At 39.6% G+C, this 26,651-nt stretch overlaps 1 protein-coding gene across 1 annotated transcript; it reads left to right on the forward strand.

Moving 5' to 3' along the window:
- The first annotated feature begins 871 nt into the window (after window positions 1–871).
- On the forward strand, window positions 872–24,289 carry vstm4b (V-set and transmembrane domain containing 4b). The gene is made up of 8 exons (XM_041815062.1): window positions 872–947; window positions 4,238–4,645; window positions 20,726–20,779; window positions 21,013–21,120; window positions 21,240–21,273; window positions 21,374–21,498; window positions 23,421–23,485; window positions 24,040–24,289. The coding sequence occupies exons 1-8, from the start codon at window positions 896–898 to the stop codon at window positions 24,163–24,165; spliced, it is 972 nt and encodes a 323-aa protein (XP_041670996.1). The 5' UTR covers window positions 872–895; the 3' UTR covers window positions 24,166–24,289.
- Window positions 24,290–26,651: the final 2,362 nt, after the last annotated feature.

The raw sequence follows: 26,651 nt of genomic DNA on the forward strand, positions 1-26,651 counted from the left end.
TGTAAAGAGAGGGCTTGGTTGTCAAAGAAAGAGCCACGTTTATCAAACTGTCGCCAGACTACACGCACTTATGAGGCCCTGCAAGGCGTCTCTTTTATCATCTGAATCAAGAGTGTCCTGGAGCCTCTCAGAGCTGCTCTCTGAGGTTTGATAAAGCATGTAAATTGTCCCAAGGACACTGATCTGACTGACTCAGCTGAAGGATTTACTGCTGGGTCAGATTTCACGAGACAAGAGGGGAGACATGAAGACTTACCAGACAAATGATTTATCTAAAGCTCAGATATTTTAATCTGGAGAAAAGATGTTAAAAACAATAAGTGTTTTTCTCCATCAGGCCATTGGCCACAAAAATGCCCACACAATAACACAGACGGCCTCCTCTCTCCTCCCCTCCTCTCTCTTTAGTCAGCCTGTGTGAGTTCAGAAATAAAAGCCCTGACTTTGGTCTGCTCCTGCTGTCCCCCACAGCTGGAAGTGTGATTTGCTCGGCGTCAATCTCAACAACACAACCCTCCTACCCTTCCATCCTGCACAGGAAATTACATTTCCCACACACTCGCCAAAGGCAGAGGTGTATATGCCCATGCATGTGTTGAGTTTCCGTTAACTTGTGTCTTTGCACACGCTCACCTGCCTGTTTCTGTCTGTCCTGTGTGCACATCCATATGTTTCTGCATGCACGTGAGTCCTCCAAATGTGTTTTCACTATGTGTGACAGGAGGGGGGGAGGGGCAGAGGGAGGTTCTGAGCCAAAACAGAGCAACCAATGTTTCATATTACACTCCACAGCTAAGGGAGGAAAAAAAGAGAAGAAGAAGTGGGAGGGAAACCTGGGACTTCTTTTCTTCAGCAGCATTTAACTGTGAGTTTATGGAGGCTGCAGCCGTGGAAAATGAAGATCTCCTCTGTGGTCTTCGCTCTCCTGACTCGAGCACTGCTTGGAGGTAGGAAAAGTTTAAAGTGCTTCATACCAGAGGGGATGTGGTGGGGATGAAATGTTTCCAACTGGGTTTTATCAAGCTGTGTAGATAAGATCTGAGGAGGAGAGATGTTGGGGTGATGGGTGAGAAGAATGGGAAAAAAGTCTTTTGTCTGTTTGAAAACTTGTCTTTATGCTCTTTCAACTCTCTAAATGAAGTAAAGTGAGGTTGTGTTGTCAGAGAAAATACAATCTTTGTCAAAGTTGCATGCTCATATGGAGATGATGGGGTAATCTTGCAGTTTTTATGAGTGAAAGAAAACCTGAGCTGCTATTTGAGATTATTGTAGTGATCTTAAGTCAAAATATTTGAACGCTCAGTAACATGCAACACTAAGACAACATTTTTAAGCCCTTATTGTCATTGTTTTGTTCTGTCACTCACAACTGAAAGTAATCAAAACCCATAAAATTGGTCTTGATTTAGCATCTGAGTTGTGTGACAGAGAAACGCCTGCGTGTCATGGAAAGTGTTGGTTCTGAAATTGCCAAACATGGAAAATACAGATCTGTGATAAAGGGTAACGCATTCTGCTATAGTGAAGTTTGTTCCTCAAATGCTACCGCATGTCATTTCATGCTATAAAGAATGTGCCGTCAGGCTAGGAAGACGAATGTTGAGCAACAAAACCACGAGACTCAGTTGACATATAGCTGACTCTATTCATTGTGCTGACTGTGATTTTTTATTTTTATCCTGTGATAAAGACAGAGTATAAGTCAGGCAATTTTGAAGGCACTTGTAATTAAAGTAAGTTTTACCACTATCATACTTCTATCTCAGAACTGGAATAAAAGAGGCTTCAATCCCCTGGGTGGGTGCTTATTATTGGGACACTTCCCTCATATACAGTGCCTATAAAAAGTTTTCACCCTTTTGGATGTGTTACCCTTCTGCTGATTTTATAAATCAATCATGGTCCATATAATTTGGCTTTTTTGACCAAAAAAACCCTTTAAATCAGTATTAGTAGAGGCCTCTTTGGATAAGTCTGTGTGGCTTGCACATCTGGATATTGCAATTTTACTCCATTCTTCATTCCAGAGCTGCTCAAGCTCTGTCAGGTTACATGTTATGAACAGCCCTTTTCAAGTCAAGCCACAAATTCTCTATTGGATTGAGGTTGGGCTTTGACTACACTCCTGAACATTCACCTTGTTGTCTTCTGTGTAGTTTTTGCTGTATGCTTCAGGTCAGTATCTTACTGGAAAGTCAATCTTCTCCCAAGCGGTATTCTTCTTGCACACTGAAAAAGATTGTCATCCAGGACTTTTATGTATTATGCCTTTACAGGCCTTCCAGGGCCGGCTACCAAGAAGCATCCCCACAGCATGATGCTGCCACCACCACAAGATCTATCCACATGCCTTTTTGCAAACTCTAGTTGAGGTTTGATATTTTTCCTCAACAGTGTCCTTCTATTTGCCACTTTCCCATAAAGCTTTGACAGATGAAGAACCTGGGCAACAGCTGTCGTTGTCAAAATCAATCACAGCAGGGCCCGAATTCTGGATTCAGGTCTAACCTGAGGGCCTAAGAGGGTCAACTTTTTAACCATAAACTGTCAACCTCGTTTCCCCAGTAATTAAATATGAAAAAAAAAAAACTTAGCCCTGATGATAAATGATTTTGAAATTTAAAAAGCTAAGAAGATAAGTTTGCAGGCTCACAATCTGAGAAAGTAAATTTGTTAGTTCTAAAGGTTACAAAAAGAAATTGAAAAATATTTTTTTAAAGGCAAATATATAAGAAAGTGAAAATCATGAGTTTAAAAGGTCAAAATATGAAGTAAAAGTGGTAATCATGAAATTTAAAGTCAAAATATGATTCAAAATTTTAAATCAGAGTTGAAATGATAAACTGGGATTATAAAGTCAAAGTTAGAGTTGAAAATATGAGATAAAATACAAAATGATTAGTTAAAAAGGTCAAAATATGACTTTAAATTTCAAATTATGAATCTTAAAGCTCAAAATATTATATAAGAAGTCAAAATTATGAGTTGAAATGCTCAAAGTATGAAATAAAAAGTCAAAATCCTAAGTTTGAGTCCTAATTGTGAGATGCAAAATTGAAAATATGATATTAAAACACAAATTGATTTATTTTCCCACATTCCTGACTTTTTTCCTAATTATTTTTACCCCTTACTTTTTTAGATTCTATGACTTAACAGGGATATATTAAATCATCAGCGATAAGTTGACGTTTTTATACTTGAGGAAATCTGCAGACCTCATACTGATGGGCCAGTTATAACAGAAATATGATATAATCTTGGGGCCGGATCTAACTGTTCCATGGGCTGGATTTGGCCCCCGGACCTTGAGTTTGACACCCCTGATGTAGAGCTCAGCTGCTCAAGCTTGTAACTCCTTCAGAGTAGTCTTGGTGGTCTCTCTCACTAGTCTCCTTCTTGCATAGTCACATAGTTTGTGAGGACAGTCTGACCTTGGCAGATTTATACATGCGCCATATTCCTTCCATTTCTTGATGATGGATTTAATTGAACTCCAGGGGAAGTTCAGTGTCTTGAACATTTCTTGTATCCACCCCCTGACTTATACTTTTCAATAATCTTTTCACTGAGTTGCTCAAAGTGTTCCTTTGTCTTCATAGTGTAATGGTAGTCTTGAATACTGATTAACCAGTGACTGGACCTTCCAGACACAGGCGCCTTTACACTACAATCACTTGAGGCACATTCATTGCATTCAGGTGATCCCCATTTCACTACTTGTGGGACTACTAGCACCAATAGGCTGGAACTCTGTTGAGTCACTCTAAAGGGCTTGGACATTTATGCAGTTTTTATTACATTTTTTTATTACATTGACATTACTTTGTAGAAATCTGTTATCTACTTTTTGACCATTTAATGAAGTAGTCCTTCTTAGTTGTATTGCATGATGTCAGCATGCAGTATTTAACATTGTAGGTAACCATCTGCTGCATGAGCACAACAATGAAAGACAGGAAAACAGCTGTGTGTGTTTAAAGGGATGCCTCAACCCTGTCAAATCAAAGAGCCTCTGAAGTTAACATGAAGTCAAAACAAGAGAGGAGCAAGTCTCCAGAATCATATGTGTTCTATTAAGACATTCAGCCAGATTACTGACATCATTTTGGCTTAAAGGGGAGATGCATTATGTCAAAAATGGTGTACAGATAATAGAGGTCACCAGAAACTTTAACAACCAAACATCTTTGTGCAAAATACTCACCTGGTTTCTTTCTGGTCTTTTACTCTACAGATTTGTGTTTGGCCATCAATGTCACCATCACGCCCTCTCCCTTCACGGTGGCCGAGGAGGGTCAAAACATCACACTGTCCTGCGTTGTGTCCCAGCGAAGGAGAAATGCTGCCCTACCTGTGGTGAAATGGACCTTCTTACCTGCAGGTACAGACCGGCCAGAGGATGAGCTCCTCATCGCTCGGGTCAACATGAGGAAGGCCCGTTTTTATGGCAACTACACAAAGAGCTTCCAATGGCCCAAAATGAAACTGACAGTGGTGAAGCAGGGGAAGATCTTTGACCTGCTTATCTTGAATGTGTCTGAGGGGGACCGAGGGCTCTACATGTGCCGGGTGCAGGAGTTTAAAAAGAACCAGGACCGCTGGAAGGCCTCGTCTAACTGCACAGCAGCTACTGAACTCAGAGGTGAGGGTCGAATTTACTGTTTTTAAATTCAGGTCAGTGAGAAGTATGAAAGACCAGAAAAAGGTAGTTTAAACTTCCCTCACAGAGAGTAGAGGCTGAAGTCACCTTAATTCACTGAATAAAAGAATCCAACTGTGATTTTGCACACATGTATGCAATCTTCCAAATCTTCCAGACTGCTGACTAAGCGCATCATCCATTTTTTCCAAGCACTCATGTTTGCCAAATGACCAAACAATACAAGCTGGTTCTAACCAATGGGAGAATAAAATGGTGCATGCACCAACCACATCTATTCACCACTTAGATCTTGTTTGGGCATCTTGGGTTCAAGTCTAACCCATGGCTCTTTTTCACTCCCTGCTCTCTCTCCCTGATTCTCTGAGGCATAACGTTTTGTTTTTGCTTTGATATGCATTGTCAGCTGTGAGGCCTTCCATTGATAGGTGTGTGCCTTTCCAAATCATGTCCAATCAATTCAGTTGACCACAGGTGGACTCCACTCAAGGTGTAGAAACATCTCAGCAAAGATCCAGAGAAATGGGCGGAACCTGAGCTGAATTTCAAGTGTTTTTGCAAAGGGTCTGGCTTATTGGCTTACTCTGCAGTTTCCACTGCTAATGATTATTGTCTAATATAATTTATGGAGGATCTTTAGTGGATAAAACTTCTAATAATCCATCACAAAAAAGTCTACCATACAGCAACTGATTCAAAGTTCTTGATGAACCACTTGTAAGCTTAAGCTATTCATAAGGAGTGGTTTATTTGGTGTTTGACCCAGTCCAGAGCCTCAGAAAGCTGACCAAGTAGCAAGCAGCGATGAGAGGCCTTTTCATTTATGGCGGAAGACAGTAGCATTGATGCTGCTAAAGCACCAGTTTTATCAGAACTTGATGACATTTCTTCGTTAAAAGAAGAACAAAGAACAGCAGTGAGTTGTCTTCTTTTCAAAAATGACAAAAGTCGTGTACTGACGTGTCTACAGTTGCCATGGTTCGCATTATGCAGTTCAATATGGAGTTTACTTCTTTTGGTAGAGGCACAGCTTGGTAGCGGCTACGTCATGTGTTTTGTTGCTCTGATTGGCCCATAAAGATGTGACAGACAGAACGTTCATCCAATCACCCTCCGAGTTTTTTTTCAAAGGCTTTGCCCTTTCCTAAATGCTGTCTATGAGTGCTTTACCCAATGGATGTGTGAAACACATCCATCTGGCGTGCCAGGTTAGCTTGAAGCTGGATTTAGTAAGTATAAAGTTCTGTTCTTGGTGTGATGTGACAGACAAGATGAACTCATACGTTTGGTGTCTTTTAGATGTCAAATAAATATTAGTACCAATATTGAACTCTTACTCTTACTTTGCCCAGCTGATGCCTATCAGAACTCCAGTCTTTCTACAGATTTTTCAGTTGAACAACTTGATGAACCTCTATCCAGATGCAGTAATCCCTCCTTAGATGAAGCCAGAAACTGCAGTTTCTCACGGAGTGACATCACTACTTTGATGGTGCAGGGCGGAGACTTGACAGCTATTTTTACAACCACAACAGAAGCAATGGCAAATGCCGTTTTGATAATAGTAAAGCCACACAGAGTTTCTGCAGATGTCAGGTTTCTCTGCAGAGATCTACCAGAGCCAGATACTGAGAACTGAGGCTGCGATGGCAGATCCTAGATGTGTAAGGTTTGACTTTTTGAAAAAGAGCATGGATGGTTTTTATTCATTTCTCTTAAATGTATATAAATAGGAGCATGTCTGAAGGAGGTATCTTTGAAATGGGTTTAGAAATAAAGTTAATGGGTGAATGACAGACTCCCAGGCTTATAGACCTGAAAAGTTAACTCAACTTTGAATTACTACACTGACAGTAAAGTTAAAACGATTCATTCTCAGAGAGCATTCGTTCATCTCCTGGCATTTTCTATGACCACAATATGATGATGTAATTCATCTGGTTAAAGCAGTGCCCTGCTTCTGATTTGTGAAGGGGAAATATCATTGGTTAGGAGCAAGTCTGAAGATAAAAGGATCCTCCTTCACATTAAACTGTGGCTTTGACTGAATAGATGATCTTGGAGACAGAGCAGAGAGAGTGTGAGGTTTCAATACCACAGTTGGTACAGGACACGTTCACACAACGGTATGGATGACAAATCCACTGGTACCAAACACTGCTCCCCTTCACTTTCTAAAGCCACAAAAACCCTTTCAGAGCGTTGACATTTTCCTCCCAACTTTCTTTATTTAGACTTGTATGAGTGTTAATTAATAGTTTTCCAGTGACGCCACACACTTAAATGTGCCCTGCTGTTAGATACCTGCTACTTCAGTTGCAGAAGCAGTCAGTCCAAGTCCTCTAATTGGGGTATGATGATGTATAAACATTTGTGTTGTTGCCACATATCAACAAGTTTGTCCTCCATTTCTGATGTCCATTTAACTTTTTAAAATATCCCCACCATGGCTGTCAGGGTTCCCCTGGGACACCAGAATATCCGACAGTGACTATTGAACGTTTGATATACGTATATGATCTCAAATCAGTGCTGCACCAATCATCTTATGAGCAGAATGCAGACGGTACTATCACTCTTAACACAAATCTCACAACAAGAAATTCTGGCAAGAAACCATCTTTAGAACAATCTGATAACTGGGCCTTAAGTGACTTTTGGTCAGAAAGGGGGGATTTTGTAGTGTGTACCTGACTTTACCTTGGTTTCTTAGCCTCCTGAGACAGATGTCGTTGTATACGACAAGAAGTTTTGCCGTTGTGATGAGGCTTTCAAAGTGAGCTTGGAGCTTGGGTGACTTTCCAGGATCTTTAAAGGTTGAATCCACACCAGTTACTCTAATATTGAATGTCTTTTTGGCCATTTTAAATCAATGTCCAATTGTTCGTTCCACTAGTGGCTAATGCTATTCAGCATATTGTAACATGGGCTGTGGCAACCAGCGTTAGGCTGTTCCATCGTCACATCATGCTTCACCAAACTATGCATGTCTCTAACCTCAGATCATGCAGAAGATGACCTGAATAGCTCATAATAGAGAGAAAGAGAGAGACAAAGAGTCCATGACGTGGCCCTCTGTGTCACTGCAGACAGGAACTGCTTTGAATGATGGCAAAAACTGAGCCAATCCAGAAAAGCGCAAGGATTTTTTGTAAATATGTCAACTTTTTTGTCACAGAATGATTTTTTTCCCCTTTTTGTTCAGAGCTTGACTGTGCATCGCAGGATTGATAGTTAAAAAAGACAGCTCATGGCTTAGAGGGTTGAAGAGTGCGCCTAAACTGGAACTCCTGAAAAGGGCAGATGCAGACGCATTAACAGCAGGATATAAATGGACTCTAGTGACTCATTTTTGTACACGCACTCCTACATACTTCTTAATGAGGAACTGTTGAGCACAGTTTTTCACAGAAAAACTATTTTTAAGCCATCTCCTACCTCTAAGTCATGGTTTCAGTCAACAGAGGTGTAACAGTGCAGCACTCATTTAAATGAAAATAGTCAAGATCATGAAACACATCACTATGCATTCATTTTAATCCCAATACAAGTTCCTTGTAAGATTTGCTCCACATTGTCAAAATGGATTTAAACTGATCACAACTTTAAAAATTAATAAAGAAAACAATAATACAGACAACCAGTTATGCCCAAATTCCAATATAAAGCATTTAGATCGACAATTAACCTGCTTGTATGTGTTTTAAATGGAGGGACAACATACCCAAAGAAACCCAGGGAGACATCAAAAACTCCATACAGAAATTCCCAACTGCAATGGCATTTTAAGTCAGATCCATCTTGCAGCAAGGGTCTCACATGCACCAGCAGCCAGGCTGTTTCCATTGTTTTAAAATAGCAGTTTGGTTTCTAACTTGTTAATGTTGTCAAACCATGGGTTTAAAGGCCCATTTTGTAAATCCAGGTTTAAGGAAGGTTGATGAGTATGAAAAAAGGCTTTCTTTGGTAGCAAATTGCAAAGATTTTCCAAGCTAAAACTTTCCCAACTCAAGTAAATTGCAACAATGTAGAGCTGCAAATGTGAGTATAAAGTTTACAATTTAACTTTGTTTGTATCTTTTTGATTACATTTTTCAGGAAGTTTGTGAAACCTCAAATCAATGTAGTAAATCAAAGATTGCCTTGTGAATAAAGGTTGGTTAAGTTTAGATTATTTATGTGTACTTATGTATGCCAGAGGAGTGGGAAAAGAACATTATTTAAGTGCATTTTTATTCTTACAATTTTCGTTTAGTTTCAAAGAGGCTTAAAATCCCATCTTTTTTTTTAATCTTGAGTGCCTTTCTATGCAGTGATATGCCGTCTTTCACCCATTTTGCAACTTTTGAATTAATTTCACTGTCAATCAACCTATCTTGCCAATTTTTGCCACTTTATGTCAATTATTGACACCTTTTTCGGGTACTTTCATTCCATTTTGCCATTTCTTCACCCATGTTTGCCACTGTTGAGCCTTCCCTGCCATTGTTATTTCCACTTTAACCAATTTTTTGCCATCTTCCATCCATTTTTCCACTATTTTACACTTTTAAATTACTTTTGTTGTTAATCTTGCAACTTTTTGCCACTTTATGCCCATTGATGCCACTTTTTTGCCAGCTCTCTCAAAATTTTTGCCACTTTTTTGCACTTTTATCCCAAATTTTTCATTATTACCTATTTTTGCCACTTGATGTCCATTTTTACCACTTATTTAGTTGAGTGTGCCCATCCATAATATTAACAATTAAAAGGTAATTCTGTTTTAAGAAGGGAGTTTAAGTTTTTAAAAAAGGCTATGTTGTAAAACAGAATAAATAGAATTCATTTTTGTTGATTTGAAAAAAGTGGTAACTATTCAGGTTCAAAATAAAATATTGTTATCACAGCTTAACTTTACAATGGGCCATGATTTTGCAAACCTCCTTGGGCCCCGAATTCGGCTGGCCCCAGAAAGCTCTCACCTTCATCCCCCCTCATGAGCAGCCTTGTGTACATGAAACAAGCTAGAATTATGAATGCTTGATTCTTTGTTCTGCAAAAAGAGCCAGCTGTAAATATGCATCTCTTAAACAGTTCCCTTATGTGCTGGTGTCGTGTGATGAATAGAGAATCATTAAATCGGTATTAAACTGAAATTGCTCGCTTTGGTGGTAGTTTATCCAAAGAATAAATGCATCTCAAATTTATCTCCTTTGCAACAACCTCAACACATTTCATACTGTCAGTGCTCAACAATACTAGACACTGCTCACCACATTTTCCATGGAAGCATTCCTACAGGCTGTGACTTTCGGGGTGTCCACAGCCAAGTCTGGGGCCAGCAGACACGCAGTCCCTACCAAAAGCTGTTGACATTGGCCCTGACGAGGAGTTTCCCTCCCAGAAGTAGAACAGACGGAGTCCACTGAGACTCAGCAGAAATGGAACAAGAGATAGTTGTACTGAGGAAGGTAAAGTTTGAATGTTTGTCTCAGAGACAGTCTAGTGGGCAGCTGGCTCGTGTCTGGCTCCTGTCCTTTGGTGGTCAAGGATGTGGGAAGCTATTTTCATCTGAGGAAGCACCGGTCCATTGTGGCTTTGGAGATATTAATAAAAATGCCTACAGCGACACTTTGGATGAAGACTGTAAATATGACCAAAATCATTTAATTTTCAAGAATTTGAATGATTGGATCTTTTCTATATTATAGATCCCAAAAGAATACTTTGGCTTTTTAGCTTGCTTTACTTTGTAATTTAACTGGACGTCTTTTGCCAACATGTGCATAGAGCTAATCAATTTAAGACTTTACAAGAAGCAAATCTACACTGAATGAATGAGGAATGACTTTAATAAGTGACAGACTATTTATAGTTAATATGACAAAGAAATTCTTGGTCTACTCATGGGTTTCCTTTTAGTTAGGGCCATTTATGGGGTGAAGGGTTCGCTGAGCAAGAGTGTGGCAAGAAAGTCATAGTCTTTGGGTCCTTGGTCCTTCCGGTTTTACTATTCACTTGTGAGGCTTGACTGATGGCCAGAGACTGACTGGACTCCTCAGTGCCAACATCTTGGGATATCATTGGGAAGACTGTGTGTCTAATGCAGATATACTCAAGAGAACAGGGATGGCAAGGGACAGGTCAGGCGTCAGGCTTTCAATGTACAATATGGAATAATTGGCATAATGGGATCTATTACGGTGTCTAGCCATTGGGTTATCCCGATTTCTGATTCTTAGCATATTCATGCTTAGCCAGGCAATCCCTCAGGTGTCTTCTTATATGTCCTTTGTAGAAAAAAATCTTCCTTACATGGGCAAAACAAAAGACATATGATAAAAATTGTGTTATTGTTAATGAAATATGTTTTGTTTGTAGGTTTTTTGGTATGAACATCCACTAAAGCTTTGGTTTGTGCAACATCACAGTGAAGGCAACATATGCATTTAAGCATACCAGCTGGTTTATTCAACCAAGTCCTTTTCTTGTCTGCTGGAAGATATGAATGTATTACTCTGTCTCTAAGGGTCGAGGCATGTCTGAAAGAAACAAACAAAGCTAAGGGAAAACTTTACTCAAAAGGGCATCATTCTGAACAATGGCCCAGTTATTCTTGACAGTGTGTTTGATCTGTTCTGCATGTGTACCGTAAGTAGTAGCAAAAAAAAGGCAGAGACTGAGATTGACTTGTGTCTTGTATTTTTCTGGAGAAGGGTGCTGCGCTTCAAACATTGTGCTCTGTAAACAGCCTGTTGAATGACTCTGGGCTTGTAGCCTCAGTCACATCAGTTTCTTGGTCACAAATGTGGCGACTGCGCTCAAATGACCATTAGGAATGTTATTTTTGAGGTGATGAGGATGAAGAGAATCAGCTCGAAGTATAGTATTACATGGTGTGCTCTTTCTGAAAAGAGTGGTGTTTAACTCTCCCTCAGTGTCTTTAAAAATAGTTAATGCTATGTTGTGTATATTCAATAGCATGCTTATTGTTGATCGAAGTTAAAAGATTTATAGAACTGAACAGTTAAGTCTTGCTACAATCAAAAACCAACAAAATGTCTTCAATATACCAGTCATACCACTGAAAGGATTCACAGGATTCAAAACATGTTCCTTTTCCCACATTCCCAAAATCAAACAGGTGTAGGAGAAAAACAGGAACCCGTAGGAACACCGGTCTTTTGATTGTACACTTCATCCATTAAAAAAAAGCTGTTGTTATGAAGGACTCAGTCTGTCCGTTTCAAAAGAAAATCAGAAGGGGGTTAAAAACTTTCTCTGTCTGAAAAAAAGTGACTCAAAGCCATCAAACCCTCCTCATGGTCAACTCTATGTCCTTTGTCATTGGCTCTGTAAAAGAGTCATTGCCAGAAAAAATGAGACAGCCAGGAGGGTTATCTATATGCTCCTTGTGCACCTTTGGAAGGAGGTAAAAAATATGGCTGATAGCAAAAACCAAACCAAACTCATTTACATCGATAAAACCATCATCCAGCTTCTTTTTAATAGAGCATCGAACTGTTTCTTCATGTCCTGTAGGGTATTGTATTGTAATCTTTCACAATTAGCCTCTCTGATGTGTTTGTACTTAGATAAAACAACTACAGCACTACCTTTGACTGCTACACAAATAATGATGCCCTTATTAGCGGAAAGTTCATTCAATGCCAAGGGTTGGACTTTGGAGTCAAATGTCTGATAATTAATAGTCTATTAACCTCAAAGTTATTTTTAATCTTTTATGTTTGGGACGGTTTGTGGCTGAGTGTAAAGCAGTCGGGATGAGGGTCAGTACCTCCAAGTCCGAGGCCATGCTTCTCTGCTGGAAAACGGTAGATTGTTCCCTCTGGGTAGGGAGTGTGTCTTTGGCCCAAGTGAAGGAGTTTAAGTATCTCTCGGGGTCTTATTCACAAGTGAGGGTAGAATGGACCATAAGATCAGATTGGCGGATTGGTGCAGCATCGGTGTTAATGCTGATGTTGTACTGTACCATCATGGTAAAGAGGGAGCTGAGCCAGAAGGCAAAACTCAATTTACTAGTCGATTCAAGTCCCAACCCCCACCTACGGTCATTAACTCTGGGTGATGACCGAAAGAATGAGATCATGGATACAAGTGGTCAAAATGAGATTCCTCAGGAGGGTGGCTGGGCTCAGCCCTAGAGATAGGGTGAGGAGCTCAGACATACGGAAGGATCTAGAAGTAGGACTCCTAGGAGTCAGATGAGGTGGTTAGGGCATCTGATCAGGTTGCCTCTTGGTCGCCTCCCTGTGGAGGTCTTCCAGGCGTGTCTGACTAGAGGAGACCCTGGGGTAGACCCAGGACTCTCTGGAGTCATTTGGCCTGATTTAAGATATCTGGGTGGACTTGCTTATCCTGCTGCCACCACGACCTGACCCCAGATAAGCGAAAGAAAATGGATGAATGTTCGGAGTGCCTGGTTTTCTCTTTTTATATCTAAATGATGAGTTTAATACCAAACTCTTGCTAACAGAGTGTCACTGATGTATTCTAGATAATTGTAATGGACAGTCCAAAGCTCTCACTAAGCTGAAAAACTTCTCTGTTTGTGCCCAGTGGACCAGCAGGCAGGGTAAATTATCCCCTAAGTCCACAGCTCTGTTGACAGCTATGATAAACATCAGCCTTACATCTGAGGGGTTAAAACCTCTCTGGGACCATTGGTGCTGGTCTCCACTCCAGAAGAGAGCCAGCAGATGACTGAGACTTTGTGTCCATAAACGTGTCACTGACGCCATACTGGAGGAATTCCTGTGGTCGGATGACTTAAGGTGACCAGGTGTTTCCACAGTTTGTCACACATACAAAACTCCCATTAGTCTACCTACTACTTCTCTAACAAATACAGCCAAAGGTCAGAGGGTTTGGTGAAAAAAATTAGGGAAGGGCCATGTGTGGATGGAGCTCCAAGTAGGCAAAAACAAACTGAGCTGTTAGGTATTTCTTAAAGGTGGGCGACTTTGGGTTAAGGCTATTTCTGAACGGGATGTGGCGTTGGTTAAGAATAGATATGGAACCTCTTCTGGCAGCTTCACATGGAAACATGAAAATAAGTTCACAAACCTCCCCTAGAAAAGGGACATGTGAATAGAAGTAAATATAACAGGCCAATTTTAATTGCCATAATAGGAACACTATACACCAGTGTACAGAGATGTTAATGCAAAAAGAAACAGGAAGTGAAAAGCTGATTCAGCGCTTTGTTAAAGCACCAATGATCCTCTGTTGTTGTGTTCATCTGTGCCCTTTAAATGCAGCAAATTAAAGCACTGACTGGCTATCAATGGAGATGTCACAGAGGATCATTATTCATTCTATTCTTTCTCTGTTTTGGTGTTTACAGCGTTGGGTTTGTTAGGGGACAAAACAGAGCCACAAAACTGAAGCAGAGTCAGCAAATGAATGCAGCTCTGTGGCCGGGATGAACAAAAAGTAGTTTGTTAAAATGTTTCCGCTGAAGTCCGACTCAGTCCTCAGTCATTCGAGGGCTGCTGTAAAAGGGAGACATTTTCAGGATGAGGATAAAAGTCAGTGTTATGGCACACACACTACACCAGATTTATCCAGTTTCTGATCACTCCAACATGTACAGCTGCTGAACTGACAGAGCTACGCAGAACCCTGGGCAAAGAGACCACAGGAACGTCATAGATGTTATCAGGATTCATGCTGTGAATAATTTACTGTGAAGGAAGGGTGGGGCTAAAAAATTAAGTGTCTACCATTTGAAACAAAAGGGAGAGAGAGAGAGGGAGTTTGAGGAGATGTTTCTGAGAGAAATGGTGCAGTGTTTGTGCTTTGCCCCAATGGGGGTACAGCAGTTTTGCTCTTGAGCCATTATAGTTGTGGTTTCATGCTTTCATGAAGAAAATAATTTTTTGGTGTGGATCTAAAAATATGTATGTCACACAGTCTTGCAAAATCAATTAAGTAATGACATACAGTTACAGCTATCAAAAATGATAGAATGCTGTAATACAATTTTATTGAACATAAACATTTCCTTCACTCTCTTCCACTTCTACATCAACACACCACTGCATTCAGGCCTCCCACTGATCCACTGATCAAAGCAGTTCAGTAGGTCTTCTTCTTGTCTTAAAACCTCTGTTGTTCTTTTCTGAACTTCTGAACTAAGATTTGATCTTAGGAAAAAGGGAAAGTCATACAGTGCTAGATCAGGTCAATATGGAGGGTGATCAAGCCTTGTGACCCTTCTGGTACCCACTCCTCCAAAATTATTCCCTTTATGTCAAGGAAAACAACCAACATGACCTTTAATTTGGACTTGTTTTGTCATGCTTTCTTCATCCTTTGTGACGGTGTTTTTTTTTAATGCATTGGCTGCTGTTTTGTCTCAGGATCAAATAGAAAAATGCAAGTTTCATCGCATGTATTCACTCCTAGAAAATGTGGTTGCCTTTAAGTTGTTCCAAAATGTCTCCACAAATTTGCGTGCAGGAGTCAGAAGTTTTAGGACAGCTTTAGCACACACTTTTGTTAAAAAGTGTCAAATTTTAATGCAAAATTAGCCACGCTGTGTCTTTATCAGTGGAGACCATTTCTGCTATTACTCAATTTCCACATAGGAGGACTGCTCTGCGCACCAAAGTGCAGAAGGTTTGCCCCGACCGAAGGAGAGCGACCTTGCCCACTAGAGCACTGCACTGCAGCACGTAGCCCTGATCAGTGGGCAGAGATTATGGGAGGACTGCGAGTTCACACAGGAATAGTATGTCAACAGCGGACGGTTTTACCGTTTGGGGTTAATTTATCATCCTTTCTGGTGTAAGCCCACGATATTATTGCTTCTGCCATCGGGGGAGTAAATTAGGAAGTTAAAAGGTTAATGTTTGCTTAAAGGATCTGTGGTTTTATGTAAAATTCTTCGGCTAAATGTCCTCAAAGTTAACTTTTCCTCATCAATGGCGCCGGTGTAGCTCTGTGACTCACTGACCTCTTGGTGACCCTTTGCACTCGCTGCAGGATGAGACGTAATGTTGATATAGTGATGATTTGCGACCAAGAGTCCGTGCATTGTGTTGTATTTTGAAAGAACCGTATATAATAAGCTCCTTTTTGGAGCTTTCTGATCGACAGGCATTATTATCGGTTTGGCAGCAGCTGGTCCTAAAAATAGACCTGCAGCGCATCTCGAACAAGGTGGAGTGGCACTCCAGGCATGTGCTGCTGCTGGAGTGGAGCGCCGGCTGTGGAAATGCTCTGATGAACTAGAGAGGGAGCAATGTGCTCCACTGTACAATTCACGGGCAGATTGCGTGGTCGCTGTATGTGGAAATTGAAAGTTATAGTAACTCGTTGATCGTTTTGCACAATTTGTTCAATTTGTTGAATGTTTTCAGAAGTTTTTGATGTGCATGGGCGCTCAGAATGGTCATCCTCTCTGCATTTATTAAATCTTTTGTGCCATTCAAACACAAGTGGATGTGACATGCAGCATTCCCCATACACCTCAGTTATTGAATGAAAAGATTCAGCTGCTGTTTTGTTCAATTACACCAAAAATTTCAAAATATGTTGCTCAACTTTTAAGCTAATCATTATCCGACACCTTAGCAAAAACATGTGCACTACAGTCAGTAGCTAGCAGTGAACAAAAGACATCACTTATTGGAAACTTACAGCAGTTGTGCATGAATACCCAACCTGTATGTAACACTCAGTGTGACTGTGCACCACGTGGTTGTATCCTCATAAGTGCAGCCTCATTATTTAATAGCCATTCCTCATCTGCAATGGCTGCTACCAGTGTATAGCAGTAATTTTATCAGAACAGGGCCACATTTCTTGATTTCTTTATTATTTCTTTAAACAGCAAAGAACAGCACTGAATGCTTCTCTTAGTGGAGACGCTTCTCCCAACTGACCTCAGCACGAGTTTCATCCAAAAACAAGCTTTGCCATTCATAAACTACAGCAAAGGCTGCCTGTGTCGAGCAGAGGTTACTACCAGAGCTGCTCATGCCTACTACCTCATTTTGTCCTGTGGCTCTGATTGGCCTGTAATGAATGTGACGGACAGACTGCTCATCCAATCACCTTCTGAGAGTTCTTTTGAAAAGTCCAGCCCTTCTCAAATGGTTTATATGGGAGGTTTTCCAGATGAATGTGAAAAATATCCCAAGCAATGGATTTATGAAACAATATCTGCTGTCAGGTTACTAAGCAGAAGCAAGGTCTTTGACTTAGCTACATCTTTAACTAAACCTATATTCTTATTGAAAGGATAGATATTAGTCATGAACCATGTGCTATAAGGACCTTTCTGTCTCTGAATCCTATAAAATGATCAAGGCCAGTGTTTCCAAACAGTAGAATGTAGGTCACATATGGTCGAGGTAAGGCTAATGACTTCACAGACGGGGACCGTATCCAAAGGTGTATTCCCCACTGAGCTCAGTCTGAGGACGGAGAGCTCCATAAAAGGACTTCAACCAGAAGTCTAAAGGAAAGTATAAAGCCAAGGAAATCACCTAAACTGGCCAAATGTATCAACCTTTAGGCAAAGAATGCACAGCACTGCTTTCATTTTCTGACTCTAATTGGTTCATGTAACTCTCTTTAATGAAATGAAGGGTCTTAAGTTTAAAAAGTACCCTGTTATGACTGTTTTTTTAATCAACATTATTGCTTTTTCCCAATAAATGTAGTTATTTAACAAAAATATTAGTTATGTTTATGGGTAAACATGAAAAAAAATCTAAGATCTGTTGGCTTTCACAGACCTGCAGGCTTTAAAATAAACATCCATTTATTATGTTATGTCTGACAGTTTAATTCCTGCTGAGGTTGTACTGAACAGTTTTATAGCACCCACTATAAATCCAATTGATTGTTTCCCCCTGTTGACAGTTGTGCTTGGAAAGTCAATTTTTCAGTGTGCATCCAATTATGTCTTTGTCAGTTTCCCCTAAAGCCAGCAGAATAAATGCTCACCTCCATGAAAGAATTGTATATCAAGCAGGATTTATTGTAAGGCTGTTCAATGTTGCTATGATCTTTTTATTATTATTTTTTTTTTAAGTAAGAGGTTTTGCAGGGATGAGAGGAAGGTTTCTGGCTCAGAACTGGCTGATCAGTAGATTTACATCTTAGTTTTGTCACACTTTTTGTTTTATGCTCTCTTTGAGACACAGAGCATTGCCTTAAGTACTTTTGCATGCAGTCAAAAATCATGCAATGGAAGGAGAATTGATATAATAGCTTTTGCTTTCATAGAAAGTTTGTCAGTCAGTAAGTGAGCTCGCAGGACAGCCAGTCTGCTTGTGGGAAAGTCTCCAGCCAACATGCCCAGCCTGCCTGTCGTCAGCTGCTGGTGGTTTGGGGTATTTCAAAACGCCTTGGTGGGTGTCACTTCACAAGCTTCCTACCACCAGCTCAGCAAGAGAACAGCAGTGTTAAGACTGCTGTGGTCAGATGGGGTGGGGAGATGATGGAGTGTGTGGGACGAGAGTTCAGGTCGACTATGGCAAATATATTTTCTCTGCCATTTAGGACACAGGCAGCATGATGCTGGGATTTTAATCACAAAATCAAGTCTGCATTGATTCTTTTGACTTCATGTCAGTGCTCACTTTGGATGCTTTTGGAATAAACAGTGTTAGTGGTGGTTGTGGTAACACTAAAAGTACTGTACATTATAACTGCACTCATGCATTTTAAATGTTAATAACACAACTACACTTTTTTAAATCTTGGGCTAACTGTCTTTACCCTTAATATAAGAATAAATCTGCTCCTTTGTGTCACTGATTTAGATTGAAAGAATAACATGGATGACAAGTTATCTTCACTTAAGCCTGCTCCATAAAACTGGGTTCTCAAACTTTTTAAAGCAACTTTAGAGTGAATATAATTTTATTTGAGACAGTTAAGATGATTAACCAGTTATTCAGAGAAAGCCCTGACAAATTATAGAGCAATGTTAATTAGCAAGCTAACTAAAGCCAGCAAAAAAGCCAGGAAATTTGTGCTGGTGCATTATTTCTTTTTTGTAAAAATGCTTAACGACAATAACAGCACAACACTTGCAAGTTGCATCAGTAATGTTTGATGACTCCGTTTTATGAAGAGTTTTCATCCCATAAAATATCCAAGCAAAGAAATGGCCATATCAGCTGTCATCATCTACAAAATACTAGGTCTAAGCCTTTGAATGTCTTTGAAAACATTATGAAAAGACTTGCTTGGGAACACAAAAGAAATAAATTTATAAGTGGAGGTTATTTACCACCAAACAAACTTTGATGGTTCTAGCCAAAGACTGCTAGACATATTAGCAAATGCATATTAGTCTGGAATCTCTTCCTTGAATTTAATTTTAAAGGGGTATAATTACAGAGCCCAGACCAAAATTGACCATTAAACTCATCGCAGCAAACAAAATATGTGACATAGTGGTAGACTGCAAGGCTCTGTATGTTTGCAATAATAGCTCCAGTCCAACATTCAACGTTGTAGAGCGTACTTTTAAATAATAAACATGTTTTATGAGCCAACCCTTCGGTTTGAACATACAGTAATATCATCCACTTTATTAAACACTGATGTGGTTGCAAATTCCAAATGTAACACATCAGCGGCAGCTCATAGTAGTCGAGAAGCTGTACTCTACAGCCAACCAGTGAATGAAAATCACCAGTTATTACATAAAAAGTAGGAACTGTCCCAACCTGAACAAGCTATGGATCGGAAAGGGGACCTATGGTAAAATCAGCCAGGGGAGATTAAATATGATCTTGTGAATGTGTTTTCCAAACCTAAGTATGGTACTGCAGATAGATTATTTTGGATACGTTAACATTAAATTTCATGCAAAGTTCTTATAAAAAGTATTAATTCTATCGGTATTCCTGGCAACCATGACACCATGAAGACAAAAGAACACTCAAGAAACTCAGGGAAAAGATTATTGAAAAGAATAAATCAGGGGATGACTACAAAAATGGTTGAGTCATGAATTCTGACCTTAATTGAGGCCGTTGAGGCCTGCAGTTCTTTGGATGTGGCTCTGGGTTCTTTTGTGACCTCCTGGATGAGTCGTCAGTGCACTCTTGGAGTCATTTTGGTTGGCTGACCAATCCTGGGAAGGTTCACCAGTGTTCCCAGTTTTCTCTGTTTGTGGATAATGGCTCTGACCAGAGTTCACTGGAGTCCCAAGACCTTGGAAATGGCTCTGTAACCTTTTCCAGACTGAAAGATTTCAGTCACTTTGTTTCTCATGTGTTCTTGAATTTCTTTGTAGCATAGCATGATGCATTTCTTTCTGAGATCTTGTAGCCTACTTCACTTTGTCTGGCAGCTTCTATTTAAGTGATTTCTAAGATTCAACAAATCTGGCAGTAATCAGGCCTGGGTGTGGCAAGTGAAACTGAACTCAGCTTTCCAAGAACTGTGGTTAATCACAGTTAACTCATGATTTAACAAGGGGGGCAATTATTTACACAGTGCCAGATAGGTTTGGATTTTTTCCCCTTAACAAATACAGTCACCATTTATAAACTGCATTTTGTATGTACTTGGGTTGGCTTTGTGAGATATTAAAATTGTTTTGATGATCAGAAACATTTAAGTGTGATTAATATGCAAAAAAAAAATCAGAAATCAGAAAGGGGGCAAAAACTTTATCATGGCACTGTATATCTTATTGAGTCTAATAATTGCCTCAAGTTATCTTGTTTAACAGGAAAAAAAAGTTTTGCCATGGTGAAAGAGGTCAATTATCAGCACACAGGTGTCTTTGTAGTTAAAACTCCTTACAATGTTTAACTCTAACCCTTTCATATCCATTAATGTCTGAGTTGCAAAGCGTTTCAGTATTTACATTCAGTAAAGGTTAAGTTTGAGCCCTCCGGACAGTGATCCTGAAACTGGATCAGGCTGGGAGGAGGCTAACCTCAGATAGTTGTCTTCCTACAATTAGCTTTATTTAAACTTCTGCTAGCATGTAATCAGGCGGCAAAGAAGCCACAGTGATGACTACGGACTTTACAAACTTCTTTTTTCTCTCTGACTTTTTTTCTCTTCTTCATGTAGTTCATGTCCTGCCATCCACCAAGGCCAAGGAAAGCCTGTGGAGCTTGTTTGAAGGTAAGTTTGTCTATTTTTAGAGCGTTTCAGTGTGTGTGTTTTTGTGGTGGACAGGCAATGTATTACCCTTTAGTGCCAAAAATAGCCTCACTTAAAGGATACAGCACAGTGGCTTAAATAGCTCAGTTAAACATGCACTTTTTATACTTCAAATTATCGTGTTCAGTCGAGCAACAAGCAAAAGGCGCACTTTCTGTTTAACCAGAGCATGCGTACATGTGTTTGTGTTTCAGATGTGTACCTGTGTGCGGTGCTGATCTGCTCAGTGGGTCTGCTGTGTATGTGCATGTTCACAGTGACAGTTACCTGCCAGTACATACAGAGGAAGCAGAGATTAAAAGGTAAGTAGTTCTCATCTTTTGCATTTAACTGTTCTTAATCTGGCTCTTGTGCATTTTGCTAAAGTGAATATTCTTAGTTTGGAGCCTATTTTTTCTCTAAATACTTTGTATCTCTGCAGACAACTACCACCTAGTCAAGAGCCCACAAAACAGGTGAGATTTTAGAGAGATACAGCCTCTTCTGATCCAGTAAAAGCTATCAAACAGTCATTTAGATGTACTAAACATCTGGTAATTCTGTCTCTGAATCCAGTTCAGGAGAGACTGTCACCAGTTTTGTCAGTGTGTCTCCTGCCCTGCCTAAGAAAGAAAGGAGGTACAGAAAGAAACGGAGCAGAGACTATCAAGAGGAAACGCCACCAGAGATTCCAGCTAAAGGTAAAGAAGAATTCCTAAGCTTTGTTGAAAATTAGATTTTTTTTAATCCTATTTTTTCATTTGTTTATTTTTTTCTATGAAAAGCAAATTGTGACAGTTGAAGATCTGTACCGCTTGTACAGGGTCTGGGGGGCTCAAGCTGAACCCTGCTGTCCTTGGGTGAGGTGGGGTTCAGCCATTCAAACCTACGGGCAATTTAGAGTCATCAGTTAAAAGGGCTTGACTGATTTTTGAAGTTGGGTACTGATATTAGGGGATAGAAAATTCTAACAACCGATACATCTGCTGATTAAATTTTTACATGCTTTTTCAAATTAATTAATAAAACAAATAGCTGCTCCTGATCGCTTCATTAGACTAAACTCATAACTTTTAAACATTGTTGACTGTCAGAAAGCTGATAAGTCTGCACCAGAGGGTCAAAATATTAGGAACGCCTCTTACAACAACAAAAACACTCACTATAATGTTAGTAATAAACATAAGGGAGAATGAATCATCTCTCTGACAACATCAACATTTACAAAGTCATATATTTATTGAAGTAAAATTCATGGTGTAGATGTTACTGGTGTATATTACATTACACACATACATCTAATGAAGAGGTTAGAGAGTGTATTTACAAATCATTAATTTAGTATTATCTGTAGGGAGGGGTGGGCGATATGGAAAAAAAATCATATCACAATTTTATCACTTTTTTTTCATTCAATTTATAAGACAAATTTGTAAGTTTGTAACCAGAAAAAAACAACCTTGTTCTCTCCATAATTTTTCAAACACTGTGTCAGCAAGTCCGGTTTTTCTCTTTTTCTTCTGCATCCTATCGGCCAGTGCAATAAATATTCAAAAAAAGAAAGTAGCTATATTATTTTAAAATTTCATCGTTGGTACCAACAGTAAATAGGGTCTGGAGGTGTTTTTAAATCTGTTTTAATGGTTTTTAGACACATTTTAACACCTTAAATCTCATTTTAAAGCATGTGGACTATAAACAAAATTCCTGCAGCTGAAGCTTTAAACGAGTAGCCTGTTCATGTGCAATTTAGTATCACATTTACTTCAGGCTTGTTTACAGAGTGCCAAAGAAAAAAATTTAAATATAACACAAAACTTGATGAATTTTTGAGACGTGGTTATGCAGTAGAGTAGAGACTGCATGTTATTTTAACGCAGTCTTAAAATTTATTTCAAAAAGGGAAGTTAAACGATTATTTACAGCACTGAATTAGGCTGTGATGAGCAGGGACCTCGGCAACATGTCATCTCGTTTCTACTGCTGCTCACAGTGGATGAGAGGAGGAAATGCAAGATTTGGTGTTGCACTGAGTCTGCTATGTTAGCACCACTAGCATTAGTGGTACTGCAGAATCAGCAGCCAGTCAGTTCATGATAAGACTGGGAGAAATCTCAAATATCCCCTTCAGTGACTGTTTCCAAGCCCAGAGCACATGGGTGTTATCTGCACAGTAGAAAACATCCATGGTATGTGCTACCTTAGCTTATACAGATGACATCTGCTTATTTAAGATGATAACCTTAAAGGGATACTTGACTCCATCAAACTAAACATGCTTAAGCTCAACACTGACTTTTACTTCCAGTTCCTTTGGAAAAGTTTTAGTGGTTTAAAGTCTGCACTTTCCATGTGTATGCTACATAGTTTGATTTAACTCTTTGCTCGAGGTGACTCCTCTTATTTTAAGATGTTTCTTAGTGTATTAACATTACAAAAATTGACAGGTCAGTGCAACTTTGCAGGAAGCAGAATGGGGCTTGGGTAGTGTCCAAACTCCCACTCTGAAGGTCAATACTTGAGAAGTTTGTTGTTAAAGTAGTGGTTGAAGTTCATATAAATGTGTCCATCACATTTGCTACACAGAGCTTTGAATAACCACTGACATCTTGTGTCCCTGCAGCTCCCATTGTCGAGAAAACACGGAAACCCAAACTTTTAAAACCACAGCCGAGGAAAGTAGTGCTGGTAAGTATTGTGATAAATTTTTTCCATGATTTTTGGTGAAATTATCTTTTTTTTTCTTTTGCCAATGACAAGTCTTCTTAGTCACAGCTTTTGTCTGCTTTTACTTATTCACCAAATATGCCACAAAAAACTTTTTTCGCTTCTCAAATGCATTGGTTCCCCCTCCCCTTAGCAGGGAATGAATACTGCCAGGCCATCACTTTTATTGTCATGAAACCCTGCAAGTAAAAGTACCAGAAATTACACCAAATGTGCCACACAACCCAGGCTTTATTTTGTAATTGCAACTGGAATGAGGTGGTTTTAAAAAGCTTGGTATTATGCTTGCACCCAATGCTGCATTTGATTTTGGTAACGTAAACCCAAAAGTCCTGTAAGGGGACATCTACACACAGCCTGTTTACATTGACCAAACCAGTGCTGTAAAGCAGGAGGCAACTCAACAGAAGGGAGAGAGGGTGTTCTCATTTAGGAATGTTTAGTTGTTAAGTAATGATGGACATAACTGATATTTTCTGCCCCTTTCCCTTTCTCCCCGCTCTCCACGTCTCCAGCCGAGGATAGTGGAGGAGAATCTGACCTACGCAGAGTTGGATCTGGTAAAGCCTATTCCAGAAGCCAAGGCATCGAGTAGCGGCACTGTGTATGCTCAGATTCTGTTTGAGGAGCAGCAGCTATGAAATAAGACACACACATCTACACACACACCACTAGTTACTGTGCCTTATGTAAAAAGTACTGTCTATTTATAGTCTGTATTGTTTTGTATTCAAAATGTGTATTGTCCTCCAGTCATGAGCAGTTGTACATGTGATTTTATATGTTTTTTTTTTTTTTTTTTTTTCATAAACGCTACATTAATGAGACCGAGCTGCAACTCAAGTGTTTTGTAAACTGGATCTTCTTCCTATGTTTAATTAAAACCTGTGTAACTAAAACTTGGAACACAATAGAAGTCTAGGGTGCTGATCTGGACTGGAGTTGTCTGTCATTACAATAGGAGAGAACTGAGGTTGGACTTCTTAGTTTAACTGAGCATTTCTTTTTGCTGGTTGCCAATGAACACCAGCATTTTCAAGTTGTTTGATGTATTTTCATAATGCTTATTTTGGGTCAAGTGTACCTTTAGGTGAGGTCAGATATTGCCTTGCTAACATTTGATGAAAAATTCTACAAATTTAAGGGTCCCATTGTAACTTTGTTAAGCATATCATCTAAAGCAAGTGGTGCGAAGGTGAGCTCCATTCCTAGTACATAACCTCACACAGGGTGCAAAGATGATGGATTATGTGCCTTTATTGTACATAGGCATGTCCAAAGTGTAACATCACTCAAACCAGAGCATCATCTCTTATTTTCTTTAAGAGCCAGATGTGCCTGCAGGCAGGTGCATTGGTATTTACACACCAGATTTTTTTCTTTTTTATTCTAAGATAGAACAAACAAAGTCATGTAACTTCCTGTTACCAGCAGGGGCGCTATGATGAAATGTTTTCATGTATGAGTGTTCAGTGTGATACCATGGTGTTGGCCAAAAACTTTGAAGAACAGTGTATGCAAAAGTTAGAACAGGTTTAATTCATCTAACATCATCTGAATAAGCCTAATATAGAAATTGAGATGGAGCTGCTGGACTTCCTGTTGGGATTTTGGCATGGGTCCAAGAGGCTTTTTGTAGGGGGAGTCATGGTGCATATGCAGGTGAAAGATAATAGGCGCTAGTGTATTGGTGTCAAGGGGCTGAGTTTTGTTTTAAAATGTTGTAGGAAAGCAAATTTCAAAATTATACACAGAAAACTTGTTGTCCACAGGGGGCGCTGTTATCAAAAGAAGGATTTTGATTCGTAAATGTATTCAGGCTCAGTTTATGATCATATCTGTAAGTTTGGTGATGATTGACATAAGCATGGAAAAATTATAAAGTATTACTGCACAGAAAACACTGCAAAAAAGTTGAAAACATAGAGCAAGATTGGGACCTGGTCACGGCCTCACACTATGGTGAAAACTCTAGATTTTTATGGTCTTTGATTACCATCTTATCTAGAAAGACCATCAAAATTCTTGAGTCAATCAGACACAATCCCTTGGAGTAGTTCATTAAAATATGCAACCTGTCTATCGGCAAAAACGCCAGAATTTGACCTTTAACTGTTTGTAGTGCGCTTCTTGTACATTTTAGAGGATAGTTCCAAGACACTTTTTTTACTGTGTCATCATGATACATATGTGTACCAATTGTCGTGCCTGTAGCTCTTACCCAGTCCCTATCTCAGGTTTGTAGCTACCTTGGGACTCCTGTGTGTTGGACTTGCATGTTTCCAAAAGTCTAGTGAGGTTTTGAACATGTTAAGGTCCCCAAAGTAGCAAACCATGGTCAGTGCTTGGGCCCAAATTCAGGGAGCTTTGAATGTGTATTGCAAGGCATTTTGAAAATTAGAGGAAACCAGACTGTGTTTTTCCCAATTAAATCTCACAGCCTATGAGCTTTACCTTTCAATTTAGCCGTTTTCTTCTTATAATGAGTATTGATTATTTCTCCCGAAGGACATTTTTTAAAAATCTCCAAATTCATGAAAAAACGTATTCCACACGGCAACAATTTGATAAATCAAACAGTAAATCTCAACAACACAATACAATACATGCAATGGCAATGTTATCTTCGACATGCCATCAGTAAACTGTGGGAAATCCCTTTCAGAGTAAGCAGATTTATGAAGGCCAGACAAACTGAATTAAAGACTTCCGTTGTTATGGGTGTGAATCATTGCAGTTTCAAAGTTAGATATGCATTTGGCACGATTCCAGCGTTATCTGCCTGACAGCATCTGTGTCCAGTCTGTTTTTACATGTCGCCTCATAATGACCACGGCTTCACAGAGTTGATATTAAAGTAGCGATTAGCCCCTCGACCTTCCCCCCACAGGCAAGAATGTGAGACCTTTCATGTGGTGCCAACATCAACTTAACAGGCTGTTAGCGCCACGCACTCAAGAACACAAACATACACAGAAGGGTGGAGCTACATGTCGGCTAAACACCCGTCTTAGTGCAGACACGTAGAAGCATATATCATGAATCCAAACGTCTGCAAGCTATTCTGACACCTAAGCAAGAAAGTGGGACAAACTAAGACCTGAGTTTGGAAGTATGTGCACCACAG

This window comes from Cheilinus undulatus, linkage group 20 (genome assembly GCF_018320785.1).
Source record: "Cheilinus undulatus linkage group 20, ASM1832078v1, whole genome shotgun sequence".
Taxonomy (NCBI): Eukaryota; Metazoa; Chordata; class Actinopteri; order Labriformes; family Labridae; genus Cheilinus; species Cheilinus undulatus.